This window comes from Malania oleifera, chromosome 13, assembly GCF_029873635.1.
Source record: "Malania oleifera isolate guangnan ecotype guangnan chromosome 13, ASM2987363v1, whole genome shotgun sequence".
Lineage (NCBI taxonomy): Eukaryota > Viridiplantae > Streptophyta > Magnoliopsida > Santalales > Ximeniaceae > Malania > Malania oleifera.
The window spans coordinates 84,995,427-85,013,036 of NC_080429.1; the positions used below are offsets into that span (position 1 = coordinate 84,995,427).

Consider the following 17,610-nt stretch of genomic DNA (forward strand, 5'->3'; position numbering starts at 1 on the left):
TTGATTTCAATATAGCCAAAGTCAATATATAAAATGCCAATTTCTGCTATAAAATAATACAAATTTTAACTTAAATTTCAAAATCTCAACTCAAATTGCTAACAACAAGAACTATGTTCAAACAACTTGATGTAGGGATATATATATTATTTTCGTTCTTTGTATACTACCTTCCCAACGTTCAGATTGTACTTCATGGCAGAACGTTCGGATTGTAAATTCAAACTCAACCTTCACCTACAATATTTGCTTTGCGTCAGGTCTGCGCCCCCTCTCTCAGCCCTCTCCGCTCTCGGCTTCTTTTGCAAATTACAAATGGAGAGGAAGGAGAAAGAAATGATTTAATTGAGTGAAAAACGCTATTTGAAATAGCATTTTTTAACCGCCACGCATAAGTGGGTGATGACCATTGCCCTGAATAAAAGACGGTAGACGATCCAACGTCTTTTATTTAAAAAATGATGGACGATCAGACGTCTTTTAATTAAAAAAAAAAAAATGTTGGATCATCCAATCTCAATAAATAATTTTAATAAAAATAAATTTAAATTTGGGGAAAAAAAGGAGTACCATCCATTGTTTATACCAGCGCAGTTTGGGCTCCAAGAAAAATGTACTAATCATGCTCGGTTCGGCCCAAATTTATGGGTAAGTACTGTCTTGGCCATCTCATTGTCTGTTCACCGCGAGGTCCCGCATTGCGTGTCTTCTCTACCAACGCCTCCACAGCTGCGGCTAAAGTTAGGGACGAATTCTCCAATCTCTGCTGCAGAGGACTCCTAAAGGAAGCTTTTGACAGGTTTAAATCTGAGATATGGTCAGATCCATCTCTCTTTTCTCTCCTCCTCCAAGGATGTATACCAACAGAATCACTTCCCCTGGCCAAACAGCTTCACTCGTTGATAACTACATCTGGGTGTTCTTCAGACAAGTTTCTGTGCAACCATCTCCTCAACATGTATGCCAAGTTCGGAGAATTGCGGCCAGCCGTCGGTTTGTTCCGTGTTATGCCGCGGAAGAATGTTATGTCCGGCAACATTTTGATCGGTGGGTTCGTGCGAAATGGCGATCTGGATGGTGCTCGTAGTATGTTCGACAATATGCCGGACAGAAATATAGCAACTTACAATGCGATGATGGCGGGTTTGACGCAATTTGAACATAATGAAGAGGGTTTGAGCTTGTTTTCAGAGGTGCACGAGTTGGGTTTCCTGCCGGACGAGTTCACCTTGGGTAGTGTTCTCCGAGGATGTGCTGGTTTGAAGGCCTTGACTGCGGGGCAACAGATTCATGCTTATGTGATGAAATGTGGGTTTGAGTTCAATCTGGTTGTTGGGAGCTCCTTGGCTCACATGTATATGAAATCTGGAAGCTTGAAAGACGGAGAAAGAGTAATTAAGTCAATGCCGGCTCGCAGTGTGGTTGCTTGTAATACGCTGATTGCAGGAAAAGCTCAGAATGGATTTTCTGAGGAAGCTTTGGACCAGTATAATATGATGAAAATGGCAGGTTTTAGGCCAGATAAGATTACATTTGTCAGCGTGCTCAGTTCATGCTCAGAGTTAGCAACTCTTGGGCAGGGTCAGCAGATTCATGCCGAAGCAATTAAAGCTGGGGCCAATTCATCTGCCTCTGTGATTAGCTCATTGATAAGCATGTATTCAAGGTGTGGGTGCTTGGAAGATTCTGAGAAAGCTTTCTTGGAATGTGAAGATTCTGACGTGGTCTTGTGGAGCTCGATGATTGCTGCTTATGGATTTCATGGGCGAGGAAAGGACGCCATCCAGTTGTTTGAAAGGATGCAGAGGGGAGAGTTAGAGGCTAATGATGTTACTTTCTTGAGCCTGCTCTATGCTTGTACTCATTGTGGATTAAAGGAAAAAGGGGTTGAGCTCTTTGATTTGATGGTAAAGAAGTTTCATGTGAAGCCTAGATTGGAGCACTACACTTGTATGGTTGATCTCCTTGGACGCTGTGGTTGTTTGGAGGAAGCAGAAGCTATGATTAAATCTATGCCCGTTAAAGCAGATAGCATTATCTGGAAGACTCTATTATCTGCCTGTAAAACCCACAAGAATGCAGAGATGGCAAGAAGAATAGCATTGGAAGTTCTTAGGATTGATCCTCAGGATTCTGCACCTTATGTGCTACTTTCAAACATTCATGCTTCTATTGAAAGTTGGGCTGATGTTTCAGTTGTCAGGAGGGTGATGAGAGAGAGGAAGGTGAAAAAGGAACCAGGTATAAGTTGGTTGGAGGTGAAGAATCAAATTCATCAGTTTTGCATGGGTGACAAATCCCACCCAAAATCAAGAGATATTGATATTTATTTAGAAGAACTGATTTCAGAGATGAAGTTGCAGGGTTATGTGCCTGATACCCACTCTGTTTTGCATGACATGGATGTTGAAGAGAAGGAATATAATTTGGCACACCATAGTGAAAAGCTGGCAATTGCTTTTGCTCTAATGAATACCCCCACAGATGCTCCAATAAGGATAATGAAGAACCTGCGTGTCTGTGGTGATTGCCATGTTGCTATTAAGTACATATCAGTGATAAAAAAACGAGAAATTATTGTACGGGATGGTAGTAGATTTCATCATTTTAAGAATGGGAAATGTTCTTGTCAAGATTATTGGTAAAGTAGCGGTTACACAGCCCTCGCAGTGGATGGGTTGAATTTTCCCTTTATTTGATATGTGTAATAAGATGTTCTAAACAATTCTTGTTACGGAAATTGCACCATTCTCAATGGAAAGAGATGAAATTCATTTTTCAAGTTTGTACAATGAGATATTTAATTTTCTTGACATGCATGGTCTATGAAATCCACATATCATCTCGTTTGAATTGGGGTTTGAGCTAAAAAATGGTCCTGATCCTTGGGGATGTCATAATACATCTAGAAAATTATTCCATTGAATGTATGCCCATCCAAGCCAAGGAACTTACTTGAAGAGTCCTGATAAATGGTTTTCAGCAGCCAGCACATAATTTGCCATGGCATTGTTTCAAGAGCCCACAAAAGATTGGTTTGCAAAACTGATAGCAGCTACGATAAACTGGCTTCAAGATGATGATTGATGACCCCCTAGTGGCCATTATGAGTGATTATTACTGTCAAACATGCCCTTATTTCAGGTCCTCTAAAAATCTGAGTTATCTCTATGTTTTTCCTTCTGCTGAAATACTGCTGTGGCCTGTTTATCCATTCTTTGTAGGCTGTAATATATTTTTTGGGAGTGTATGTGGTTTTATATTCATGAGTTAATGGGTATTTTGATTTTCCTCTTTGCTGTTTCATACTCCAATTTTGTTCTATTTGCCGAACTTAAGGCGAACTTAACCAGCCAGAAACTTCAAAATGCCATAAACTGTTGGGTATACCGGTCCACAAATTAATGAAATAAACAAGCACACACAAGAAAAATATTGACACACTGGAGTTACGTGGTTCGGCCAAATTCCGGCCTATGTCCACGGGAGAGAGTAATTACTATATGTAATTTGGGAAAAGATACAGAAGAGGAGGAAAATACGATTCTCACTCAACTCTCAAAGCTCTCTCTGCCTGCTCACAGCACACACTAATTTACAAAAGATTTCTCCCCGGTGTTCCCTCTGCCTTGCCTTGTGTGTATATCCTCTCACACACTCACACATATATATAGGGAAGGGGAGGATCAAATAATCAAAATTGGCAGGCTGCCAATTTGACATTCTGGACAGCTGGCGCCAATGATGTTGAAAGGAGCAGCTGCCGGTGCCGCAAAGATTGACGGAGGAGCAGCCGGCGCCGAAAATGTTGAAGAAGCATTAGCTGGCTGCCCTTGACTGGGTATGGATCCATCAATTCTCCCCCTCCATACCCATAGAAGGAGAATAATATGTCATTTTTCAGTTGATGTCCATCCTAGCTATATCTCTACATAGCTGGAGCTTCTCATAAGTTAGCACCTTTGTCAACATGTCTGCCGGATTCTCTTTAGTATTAATCTTGGATAGCTTCAACAGTTATTGTTTCATTACTTCACGTATCCAATGATAGCAAATGTCAATATATTTTATCCGGGAATGATACATTGCATTCTTGCTCAAGTCCAGAGCACTCTGACTATCACAATGTACCTTGTATTCTTCTTGTTTGACTCCTAACTCTTGAAGAAACTGCTTTAACCATAACATTTCCTTCCCAGCTTCCGCTGTGGCAATATACTCTGCTTCTGTTGTGGATAGTGCAACACACTTCTGCAATTTTGACTGCCATGATACAACTCCCACCTACAAAGGTGAACAAAATACCTGATGTGGACTTTCTCCCATCAAGATCACCAGCCGTGTCTGCATCAGTGTAACCCTCCAAGATTGGTCTGGATGTACCCTTCAAGTATCTGAGAATCCATTTCACAGCTTCCCAATGGTCTTTCCTTGGATTGGAAAGAAACTTGCTCACAACGCCTACAGCGTGGGCAATGTCTAGTCTCGTACACACCATTGCGTATATCAAACTTCCAACTGCTTACGAGTATGGGACTATTGACATTTCTTCCCTTGATGAGTGAGGCAACTTCTTGCTTAGCTTGAAATGATTAGCCAGTGGAGTGCTGACTGGCTTAGCACTTTCCATGTTGAACTTTTTGATCACCCGTTCAACATACTTCTCCTGTGACAACCATAATTTTCTGGCTTTCCTGTCACGACGGATCCTCATGCCTAGGATCTGCTGAGTTGGGCCTAAGTCCTTCATTTCAAATGACTTAGATAACTCCATCTTCAACTTGTTGATCTTGCTTGTATCCTGACCAATGATCAACATGTCATCAACATAAAGCGGTAGTATGACAAAACTACCATCAGGGAATATCAGAATGTACGCACATTGATCTGTTGTAGTCCTCTTGTATCCATGACTCACCATTAAAGAATCAAATTTTATGTACCAGTTTCTTGGCGCTTGCTTGAGGCCGTAGAGACTTTTCTTCAACCTGTAGACTAGGTGCTCATTCCCTGGAACTTCAAACCTTCTGGTTGCTCCATGTAGATGTCTTCTTCCAAGTCTCCATGTAGGAAAGTTGTCTTCACATCCATTTGTTCAAGCTCTAGATTTATCTTGGCTACCAATTCGAGTATGACTCGAATTTTTGTCATTTTCACTACTGGTGAAAATATCTCATCAAAGTCAACTCCTTTCTTCTGTTCGAAACCTTTTTCTACCAATCTAACTTTATGCGTCACTATCTATCCGCTACCATCTTTCTTCAGCTTGAAAACTCATTTGTTCCTCAGTGCTCTCTTCCCTTTAGGAAGTCTTACCAGCTCATACGTCTGATTCTTATGTAAAGAATTCATCTCTGCTTTCATAGCTTCAATCCATTTGGTTTTGTCAGTAACTGCTCCCATAGTACAACAAGTTTCAAGTACAAGAGGAATGTTTTAGATGAGTATTGCCTTATCCCATTAGTAAATTTTACCAGAGAACAGTTTACTCCAAATAGCAGTTACAAATCGGCAACATTTGTTAAGGTACTGATCCCTTATGAGGATGGGGATGACAATACTGATCAGTTCCGGGAATGGCAATGAAGTTTTCATATGACGAACTGTTGCCACTGAGAGTTCAAAGGAGCTCCTTGGTGGTAGAGGCTTTGGATCTGTGTTTAAGGGAATGCTAAAAAAGGCACTAGCATTGTAGTGAAGTGGCTGGATAGACAGGGACAAGGGAAGAAGGAGGTCTTGCTGAAATCAAGATAATTGGGAGCCAATACCATTTTAATCTCTTGACATTGATTGGATTTTGTGCAGAAAAGTTTAGAAGGCTTTGTGTGTATGAATAAATGAGCAATGCACCCTTGGATGATTTGATCTTCAATGGAGAATAGAAACACTGCCTTAATTGGCGAGCCAGAAAGAAGATTACAGTAGACATAGCCATAAGGTTGTCTTATCTGCATGAGGATTATCGACAAAGAATAATTCATCTTGATATAAATCTGCAAAACCTTCTCTTGGATGAAAATTTCGATGCCAAGGTCTTTGATTTTGGGTTACTTAAGCTAATAGCAGAGACCAGAGCCAAGTTCTAACCAACATATGAGGAACATCTGGGTATATTGCCCCAGAGTGGTGCCAATCAAGAATCTCCATAGAAGTAGATATCTATTGTTTTTGAAATGTTTTCTTCTTGAGATGGTGTGCAAAGGAAGAAACTTGGATCACTCACATTCGAATCTAGCTCAAAACTACTTGGAATTCTACAGAAAAATGCAGACGAATAGCAGCTATTGGATGTTGTGGAGAATTCGGACGACCACATGCAAAATACTAATAAAGAAGTGGTGGGGATTATAAAACTTGGAGCTTGGTGTCCACAGGATGATCCTGCAAAGAGACCTTTCATGTCAATTGTTGTGCAAGTTTTTGTGGGAGTGATGGCATTAAGTAGACCCAAACATCAGCTACAAGTTCACTGAGGCATTGGCAGCAAGGGCACCTCATCGTGCAGCTAGCATTCATGCTTTGAAAACACTGCAAGCAACTGTTCTTTTCTTTACCAGAATAAGGGCATGTTTTTCTGGAAAAAGGCTTCTGTATATGCTCTTTGCTGCTGTATTCTGTACAAGCCAACTTAATCAAGCTTGTGATCAACTAATTAGATTGTAGTTTCAGGGTATGATTTTCAAGAGCTAGATAAGTTTGTTGGCTTTTGAGAAAAAAAAAAATTCAATGATAATGAAATAATGTTAGTCAACATCCTTTAACTTTTACTGCTTTTAGCAGTCTAAGTCAATCTCAACCATTTCGATTATGGGCAAGCGTTTGAAGAAAACATGATAGCCTCATATTGACCTTGCCGAAACTGCTGTTTGGTTTATCCTAACCTTTCATCCTGCGATTTGCAAATTGTTAGAAAATCTAATAATATAAAATGATAAAAATTAGATACAAATAAAATACAAATATAATCATGATTTACAAATAGGTTGAGGCACGAATATCTCGCTCTATTTAAGGAGATTCAAGCCGTTTGCAGTTATTTGGCTTAGTCCACAAACCGGTGCAGCAGAACTCCTCAAAACTTGTCTCCCCCAAGATACAACAGTCCGATTTGAATCGTATGACTCTTTCCAATTCTGCACAAATGGAGGAATCCAGAGCTCCACAAAAAACACATTTCTTTGTTTGTCAAACTCTCTAACCTCGAAAGAATGATGATATGATGAAAATGAAGAGAATAGATTGGTATGTTGTGCTAATGTCTCAAGGGTTTATTTATGGGCACAAAATGACGTTTCATTCTCTATGCACTTAATAAATAAAATGTGTATATATTAAATAGATACAAACTTAGATTCAAGGTACATTCATATGATTAATCTTAAGCATTTATGAAATATATGAATGAATGACCTGATTAAATATGGATACATAACCCAATCCAAGGTACATGTTCTTTTCCAAGATAATAAATAAAATAATAATATTAAAATACACTAACAATATGATTAATAAAATAATAATATTAAAATATACTAACAATTCCTCCCTCATTTATATATTAGGTATGTACCATGAATGTAGAGAGTTTAACAACAAAGATAAATAATTATGCATAATAAAGGTGTGCTATGCATTGAACCTTCACTTAGTGAACAGTAACCTTTACACCAGAGTCAATAGTAGTCTCAGACTTGAATTATGACTTCTTAAGGGAAATAAAGTATTGCTGCTCGCACATAATCATTTAGGTGTTGACATGAGTTTTAATAGCCAACACGTTTCGGCCTTGTGCTAATCTCGATTTTTTGATCATATTTGAGAATACGTCCAATTCTCATGGAGAATGGCCACACTCTCATGCTCACATAGGTGAAATGTGTCAAGGGTGCTCCTGTAACTCTTAACACCCCACTCATAAGAGATACAGATTGTCATTAAAGATTTAAAAAAAAAAAAAAAAAACTCAACCTCCTCTGTGACAGGATAAATGCACTTACACCATAGGGATGATTTTAAAATAATAGTGCATTTCTTACGACCACCATATAATTCGTTCTTCCCATTGAACCCAATTACAGGATCTCTTGTCCTTAGGTTGCGTATCCTCATACGTGGTTCATGATTTTATGGGTTTTAATCCCATCTCCCTCGATGTATTTCAGACCCTTTTTCTTGCTAAGAATTTAGTCAATGGATCTGCAAGATTTTCATAATATTTTATATAAATCACATTAATGATGCCACTACTCAAATATGATCTCACAATACTGTGTTTTCTTATTATGAGTCTAGATTTACCGTTACGGTTATTAACTCTACCAATTGCAGCAGTACTATTACAATTAATTAGAATAGGTCGTATTGATTTTTCCCAAAATGGAGTGCATAACAAAGGAAGAAAACATATTTGAAGACACTTGTGTAGAGTAGCAATAGGAAATCATTGACGAATTGACTGAATTTGTTGACTAAAAGATACCGAGAGTAGATAAAATTTAGTATGCCTGAATTTGTCAACAAATAGGCCTAATTTGTCGACGAATTGACCCAAATCTTCGAAGAATTGACCCAACTCGTCAACTAATTCGCTTGGGGCTGCGAGGATGTTTTCAAATATTGAGTATGAACGTTAAAGCAGTTGGGTGTTTGGAGGGAGGCCTCTGTGGTGTTTATAAATATACCACTCTGGGTATATTCAGAGTGTGGAAAGATCATTTTATTGATTGTATTGTGTACTTTGTGATTTTCAAGGTGAAAACCTTTGCCGATTGCTCCTATGGATGTAGGCTTTTCCGAATCACGTAAATCTTTATGTAGATTGTTATTGCTTTCAGATATACTGCGTGTGTGTGTTCCAATTTGGTTCTTCGTTGTTTGCTACATTTAAATTCCGCTATGCAATCCTGAGTTCTTTCACAACAATTGATATCAGAGAGTTGTTGTTATGGCATTGGGCACTTCATCTGCAAAGTTTGATGTTGTCAAATTTGATGGAACCGGAAACTTCGGTTTATGGTAGAGGAGAGTGAGATTTTCTTGTGCAGTGAGAGATGGTGAAGGCCTTGTATGGTGTTCAATCGTAAGGTATGGATGAGGCTAATGTAGAGGCAAAGACTGTTGCTACAATACAATTGTGTCTGGCCGACGAAGTACTCTATCATGTGATGGAGGAAGATTCTCCTACGGCTGTTTGGCAAAAGCTTGAAAGTCGGTACATGTCCAAATCTCTTACTAACAAATTATTTCTTAAGCAGTGTCTTTATTGGCTTAAGATGATTGATGGTTTGAACTTAAATCAACACATCAACGCATTTAATCAATCATAAGTGATTTAATGCGTGTTGATATAAAATTTGAAGAGGATGATAAGGCATTGATGTTACTGAATTCCTTGCCAGCAACTCATACATATGAAAATTTAGTTATCACTCTTATATGGGGGAAAGAGACCCTAAATTTGGAAGAGGTGACAAGTGCCTTGTTGGGTTTTCATCAAAGGCTAAAAATTTGCGATGAAAACTCACACGGAGAAGGACTTGTGGTGAAAGGTAACTATGATCATGGGAGAGGAAAATTCAAAAATGGATCGAGTAAAAAATATCGTACTCAATCCAAGAAGAAAAAGGATATCCGGTATTATAAGTGCGGTAAAAAGGGGCACGTTAAACCGGAGTGCCCGGATTGGAAGAATGGAAATGATGAAAAGCATGAAGGAAATTCAAAATCAGCAAATGTAGTTTGAGAAGAAAATTCAGTTTGCAATGATGGTGATGTACTTTCAGTTTCGTCGGGGTCGGATCGCCTCACGGACTCATGGATTCTAGACTCGGCATGTTCTTACCATATGACTCCAAACAAGGAGTGGTTCTGCACTTACATGTTGGAAAATTCAAATTCAGTTCTTATGGGTAATGATATTTCTTGTAAAATCATTGGCATTGGAAGTGTTAGCATTAAAATGTTTGATGGTGCTGTGAGAACCTTGACTAATGTAAGTTTCGTAACTACGGAAGAGTCTAATTTCACTTGGCACCTTGGATTGTAATGGATTTAATTACAAGTCCGAAGGTGGGGTTATGAAAGTATGGAAAGGTAATCTGATGGTGATGAAAGGACAAAAGTTAGATGAAAATATTTACGCACTACAAGGAACTACTATTATAGGTGGAGTTGCAGCCATAGATATTGAATTTGATGAAACAGTCTTGTGGCATATGCGTCTTGGGCACATGGTATGAAAGAACTTCACAAGAGGAAACTCTTGAAAGGTGTGAAAACATGTAAGCTGAATTTTTGTAAGATTTGTATTCTTGGGAAACAAAACAGGGCAAAATTCAAATAAGCTATTCACAAGACAGAAGGTATTCTTGATTATATACATTCTGATATTTGGGGTTCGGTTAGAGTAGCATCAAGAGGTGGACATTTTTATTTTGTGAATTTTGTTGACTACTATTCACGGAAAGTCTGGGTATACTTCATGCGGCACAAGTCTATACGTTTTCCAGGTTTAAATTGTGGAAAGCTGAAGTGGAAAACTAGACGGGGAGGAGAATCAAATGCGTTAAGTTAGACAATGAGACTGAGTACACTGATTCTAGGTTCATGGAGTTTTGTGAGCAGCAGGGCATTAAGAGACATTTCATTGTTTGTCAGAAATCTCAACAAAATGGTGTGGCTGAAAGGATGAACTGAACTCTAGCAGAAAGAGCTCGGTGTCTCAGGCTTAATGTAGGGATACCGAAGAACTTCTAGGCCGAGGTAGTTAGTATGACTTGTTTCTTGGTAAACCGATCACCAAGGGCATTACTAGAAGGGAAAGTGGTAGAAAAGGTTTGGACGGGAAATGCAGTAGACTGTTTTGTATTGAAGGTATTTGGTTGTCCAACCTATGTTCACGTGTCTAGTGAGGAGAGATCGAAGTTTGACGCAAAGTCTAGATATTCCATCTTTTTGGGATATCAAAAGGGTGTGAAGGGGTTCAAACTGTGGGATCTAATGGAAAACAAGGTGGTGATCAATAGAGATGTAGTTTTCGATGAGAAAGTTATGGTGAAGCGTACTCAAGAATTTGATGAATAGAAACAGGAGCCAGAAAATTGGAGCAGAGATGAACATGTTGGGTAGGTTGAGTTAGAAGCTTAGGACAATGACAATGGTCTTGGTCCTTTGGTTATTGGGAGTTCTAGCTCAGGAAACCAGCAAGTCGACAATATTCCTATATGGAGATTTAGACGCACTATCAAACCACCGCCAAGCTATGGATTTGAGGAGTTAGTATCTTATGCTTTCATTACCAGTTGCAATGATCAAATTACATTTCAAGAGGCAGTGCACGGCTAGGAGAAAAGTAGGTGGATGGGTGCAATGATTCCCGTTGTTTATAACCACTCAATTGTTTGTTTCTCTGACCCAGATGGGTTTAGAAGCAGAGCAAAAGTTTTCTCCATAGGGATTTGTCATTCTCCTTCATCCAATCTTCATAATCTTTTGAGTGTAGAGACAAAGAAGAATGTGGCTGATACTTAGATCTTGCTTTTGTGTTAATGGACACACGTACTGCCTGAGACTCTGGTGAGTAGTTGGAGGATTCAACCAATTTGACTCCTGTGATTTGTATGTTAACAGTGTCATCTGAAGCTCTCTTTGCAGAGGCCATCAGAACCCCACTCAATCCACTACAATCAGCACACACCAGTATCAGGAATGAAGAACACATAACAGCAAAGAAGAATCAGGCAGCTCATACTGACAAAGAACAATGCTCCAGAACTTCAAAGTTCCTGAACTTCAAGAGGCAGCTACAACTACATAAATGAAGCAACAAATTTTAGCCAGAATCAGACATAAATTCCCTCTCACACATGCTGTCTAAGTTGGCCTTGACCGCACAGAACAGAGCAGATCACACTTTGTCCACACAGAATGCAGACCACCACAAAGCACTGCAGGCACTTCATCAACAATGCAAGCACTAAATAACCAACCTGGCAGCAGATAGAAGCATGTACAGGAATGAAAACAGCAATCACAACTTCATAACAGTATCATCACTCGACCAGCAGTCAGAGGAAACACCAGAATAACAACAGCAGTCTGCCAGAAACAGTTGGGGCCCATTTAGTATTGGAAAAAAGTTTTCATTTTCCATTTTAGTTTTCCAACAAATTGCAAAAAAAGTCATTTTTACAACATTTGTATGAAATAAATGAATACAATAAACAGTTTTGGCACTATTTTTTTGTGAAAAAATTTTAATTTTTCATTTCTAAAATTTTTTCAAAAAATAAAAAAATGCCACTTTTTTTTTTTTTTCCTTTCCAATTTTCCAAATTTTTACAGGAAAAGTTGGAATACATATTTTCATTGTTTTTCTAGATTTCCAATTCTTGCATATAAGAGCATGGGATTTGGATCTTGGACTTTAATTTGTGGTCCGCCCCTTCCCCGGACCCTGCATACACGGGAGCTTTGTGCAACGGGCTGCTCTTTTTTTTTATTATGTATTGAATTTATTCTAAATCCACACAGACAAATTCAAGCCCCAAAACTTATGGTTCCAAATATTGCCTTATTTAAAATTTGGAAAATTGGAAAACAAGTTGTCTTTTTTTGTGATTATCTTAAAATCTTAAAATAAAAAATGAAAAATTGTTTTGCGCATTTAAAAAAACTCGTTATTTTCTATCTAATACAAATTTTGGAAAACTAATAAATAAACTAAAATTTTATAATTCTTTGGAAAACTTAAAATTGGAAAACAGAAAATGTTTTCTAAACAGGCCCGAAGCTGCTGTCTTTTCATGTGCAAACTAGTGTGAGCCACCCAACACCCACAAGAGTGGTTCACGGCTGAGAGGAGAAGGATAAAAAAAACCCTAAATGACTCTTGAATCACAAAAAAACTCTCTACTTTAAGAGATGATAAGAGAGAGAAAAAGAAAGGAAGAGAAGGGTCATAACTACATCAGGTCAATTAGGTTTGAAGAAGTTTATTGCTCTGATATTGTGTCATAAATATGAAATAAATTGATGATTAATGAAGAAAATACATTACTTAGGGTTAGAGATGGAAATGGGAAGATGAGAAGAAACATAGAAAGCCCAGTTGTCAGTTTCCTGGAGCATACATACGGCTCCATGTTTGCCCTCTTATATATAAGAGAAAAGATATTAGGGACAAAAGTACACTCACACCACCTAATGACTAGAATACATATTCTTGTCTAACAAATATATCTCTAAATGTTGGATTTATTACGTTTATTAGTGGTACTGATGTACTGTTAAATTGTTTAGGGGACTTGAGGATGGAGGATTTTATGGTGATTTAATGGTGACATGACAATTAGTGTTATTTGATCCAAGCAAAAAATGGACATGTATTTTGTCAAATTTTTAGTTTTTATTTCAGCTTGCAAAGTATAATCAAACAGGTTGCTAGTTTCCTTTTCCTGGTTTTTAGTATTTGTTTCTAGTAATATGCATGATATTTATTACATTGTTTTCTTAAGGTGTTATACTAGCTGATTCTTTTCTAGGCCTTTGAATTTGTGGCTTCATTGATTGAAATAGTATAGTATAGTATAAAATGTATCCACGGCCTTATTATATTTTGGAGCTGTTCCTCTTATGCAGGCATGAATTTGGGACTTTTTTTCCAGCTAATGATGATGGTTATTATACAATGATTGGAGAAGGACCAGGTGCAGGATTTAATATAAATGTCCCTTGGGAAAATGGCCGGTGTGGAGATGCTGACTATGTTGCTGTTTGGGACCATATATTGATTCCTGTCACTAACGATTTTGATCCAGATGTGATTATGATTTCTGCAGGATTTGATGTGGGTCAGCTATAATCTGTTGTGACGTCATCCCTATGAAAAGTTTAAGACCCATCCATTCTTCCTCTCACTTTCTACAATTTGTAAATTTATCTCTGAAGGAGGGAAAAATTAAATCAAATATAAAGCATTGAAACCTCAAGAATATTCCTATTATTACCTTATAAATAATAGGAATTCTGTCTAAATTAACAAGGCATAGGGAGTACTGTAGATCTTAATTATATAGCAAACTTTATGCAATTGTTTGACTAAAAAGTGAGATTAGGTGTCTTCTAGGAGCATTGAGGAGAGCACGTAGCCTAATATTGCCATAACTCCCAATGGTCTAACATTGAAACTTTGTGTACATGTGCAGTGGCTTGTTTTATGATGTTAGCAAGTTTTAGCTGTTTTTCCTCACATTACGTTGTAACTTTGGCATGTAAATGTTGGATTTATTTTATTTTTAATTGCTGTCAATTTTCTTGAGTCTTTTTGCTTCATAAATTTATTTTGTGGTCCATAGCATATTTCCTGACATGTACAATTTTTCTGTTTGTATGTTTAAAATGGTAAATCCTTCCGTTCATTTTTCAGCACAGTAAGCCCTAGATTCTCAAATATATATGGATGCTTGTGATAAATGTTTCAGAATCCATATTTATTTAGCATTTGGAATTTCTTTTAATGATTGGAACAGCTGTTGGAGATCCTCTAGGGGGTCGTTGTGTTACACCATATGGATATTCGCTTATGTTAAAAAAGGTTGGTATTTAATGTTCACCGTAGCTCCCATAATCATGCGCTGAAATTTTGTTGCATTATTATGGTACAAAATGTTGGACGTGTCACTGTAATTTTTCATTCACATCTCGACTTGCCTTTGGCTGCATATCATAGCTATTGTTTGTCCAATTCATTTTTCATTATGTTGCACTGTATAATTCTATATGAGGTGACATTTAGAAGAACAATCGGCTGGTTTTTGTAATTGTCCCTTTGAATTTGTTTTCAGTTGATGGATTTTGCAAATGGGAAGATTATCATGGTGTTAGAAGGAGGATACAATCTTGAGTCCTTGGCTAACTCAGTGCTTGCCTGTGTTGAAGTTTTACTGGAAGACAAGCCTATTATTAGTACTTCAGAGACCTACACATTTGAGTCCACTTGATGTGTAATACAGGCGATAATATAACTTCTGCATCATCGTTTGAGTTCTATATCATCTTTTGGGTTAGGTTAATTGCCTCTTCTTGTCTTACAGTTCTCTTTGCAGTACTGAGGCATAAATAACTTACTTATTTTTCTTTTAAATTTTTTTTTGCTGTTCTACTTAGTCATTAGCATTCGTTTTTCAGGTCCGCCAGGAATTAAGTGCATTTTGGCCCACTCTTGCAGATGAGCTACCAAAAAAGTTAACTAGCATTGAAGTTACTCCAGTTCAGGTGTTTCCTTTGGCTTTAAATATTCTTCCAAGCTTTGACCAAATATTATTAAATTTCTGATGATAGTTATGTTATGCAACAAGTTTCATTTGGGTAGCCCCCAGGATCCCTTGCTTGAGGTCATGTGCAAATAACCATTACAACTATACATTCATCGCTTTCTATTAGTTGTACATTGTCTGCATTTTATGTGGACTTTATTGGTAAAAACTAAAAAGTTAAAAATAACGTTAAAGTTCAATGCACCCGAAGATAATGTCAATATTTATCAAACCCTAGAGTCCTTGTGGAAGAAAGTTTATAGAAAGAACTTAAGGGGGACATTGTTTGGACAATAAGGATCAACAAATCATGTATTGCTTCTAGAGCTTTGTAGATTAGTAGGAGGATAAATGAGATTATCAGGTTTTATGAACAAATGAAATAAAGTCATATAATGATGACAAATTATACATCTAAACATATTAAAAACAAGTGCCAGTAGAGTGTTTAAGGAACATGCCCTGAAAAGCATGGAGAAGTGTTGAACTTTAAAAGAACATTTTCAGAGTTGTCACACTCAATAAATTGCAGGATGCAAGTAGGAAAAGTACCCAAAGAGCGTAGTTGTTACAAATATGACAAGAACGTGGACATGATGGTATTAAAAAGAGTGCTGGTACTACATAATTTTGCAATAGCTGAATATGATTCTTATGATAAATACTATATTTATTTTTAAAAAAAAATTAAATATTCAAAAGATCAAATATATGGTTATATAGATTATGAAGAAATTTTAAATTTTTTTAAAAATTTAAATATTTTATTCAGTATTAATCTTTATACGTTTTTGAATAAGTTGATAAATTTTTGTTATAATTATTCCAATTTTGATATGATATCAATACTCCACCTATTAGGGCTTTACGCTTGGTTGTTGTTTATGGTGTTGCTGCTGTTGTTTACTACTAGCCTACGTCACTTTTTTCTTCAAATTAAAATTTAAGAAAAATGTTATATGGTATAGATGAAGATATCATATGAGATAATTCTTATCAAACTGAAAAAAGCCAAATGAAATTATTATTAAGTTATTGCGTAACAATATGTAACTGTATAAATATAATAAACTATTAGAATATGTATCTAGATACAATGTTTTGAAAGATATGTGTAGACATAAATGTGACACGCATGTGTAAGTTATTTTGAAAATGTGAAGGTACATCATTGTCTAAAAGATGTGTTTTGGAAAACGTCTTATTTTATTTGTATTTTATAGAGAGATATTGTATCTATTTAATTCATAAGATACATGTATGCTGCATGTGAAATTTACAAGGTATGAGAATTAAAATTTAACCTTTTTTATTGGTAAGATTGAATTTAATTTTTGTTTGAGAATTGTATATATTTTTTAGGTACAATATGAAATCTTTGTATTGCATGCTTACGAGTCCTGCATGTATCAATAACTAAATATTTATGTATATCGTGATGTTGGCTAAAAATTTTATAACTGCTATTTTTTTTTGGTTTACTTAGCTGTCAATTAATGAGTTTCTATCAAAACTATTAAGTTCTAATATTATTTTAGAATTAATGTAGTTTTGATGAAATTTAATTCCTTTTAGGAATATTTTGCTTAATTTTAAAAGACTATACTATTCATTCTTTTGTGTGTAACAAATTTTAGAAACTTTTATTCTTTCTCTGCAACTGCCTGCTAACACAATTATCTTGACTTTCAGTACATATCAAGCTCTGATTCTGACAGTGAGAGTGATAAAAGTCTGAGTACTGTATCAGCAAATGCGGAGGAGGTTGTTCAAGATCTTATACAACCCCTTTCAGATATGAAAGTTGTTGAAAATAATCATGGTAAAGAAATAACATGAAGTCATGAAATGTCTGGCTGAAAGATTCTGTTATTTTATTTTGCTCATGTGATGCGCTTCCAAATTGATTGCAGATCAAGTGGCTACTATTCACATCCCCTGGAGATCAGAACTTTCCAAGGTTGACATTTGGTATGCCACATATGGATCAAATATGTTAAAATCAAGATTCCTTTGCTATATTGAAGGTGGACAGGTAGAATTCCTTTTTTCACTTGCTATGATGTCTTTAAAAAGTTACAATATTGAGCCTGCCTTCAGCTTCCTTTTGATTTTTTATAGATTTTTCTGCTGTTATAATTTTATAACCATGACAATGTTACAAGTGAATGTGTTTTGTAACCTGGGTGCTTGGGGGATGGGTTTTTAGTAGAGTAGGCAAGGTAGTGTTACAAGTGAGGGCAGGGAGATATTGAGCACTGAGAGGAAGGTTGGACAACCTTAGGAGCTTTGGTAC

General features: G+C 36.8%; 1 protein-coding gene and 1 pseudogene across 1 annotated transcript; both read left to right on the forward strand.

Moving 5' to 3' along the window:
- The first annotated feature begins 580 nt into the window (after positions 1 to 580).
- Positions 581 to 2,778, forward strand: LOC131145523 (pentatricopeptide repeat-containing protein At2g41080). The gene has a single exon (XM_058094663.1). The coding sequence runs from the start codon at positions 645 to 647 to the stop codon at positions 2,643 to 2,645; it is 2,001 nt and encodes a 666-aa protein (XP_057950646.1). The 5' UTR covers positions 581 to 644; the 3' UTR covers positions 2,646 to 2,778.
- A 129-nt stretch (positions 2,779 to 2,907) lies between these two features.
- LOC131145524 (histone deacetylase 5-like) overlaps positions 2,908 to 17,610 on the forward strand; it is a 99,934-nt pseudogene continuing 85,231 nt past the window's right edge.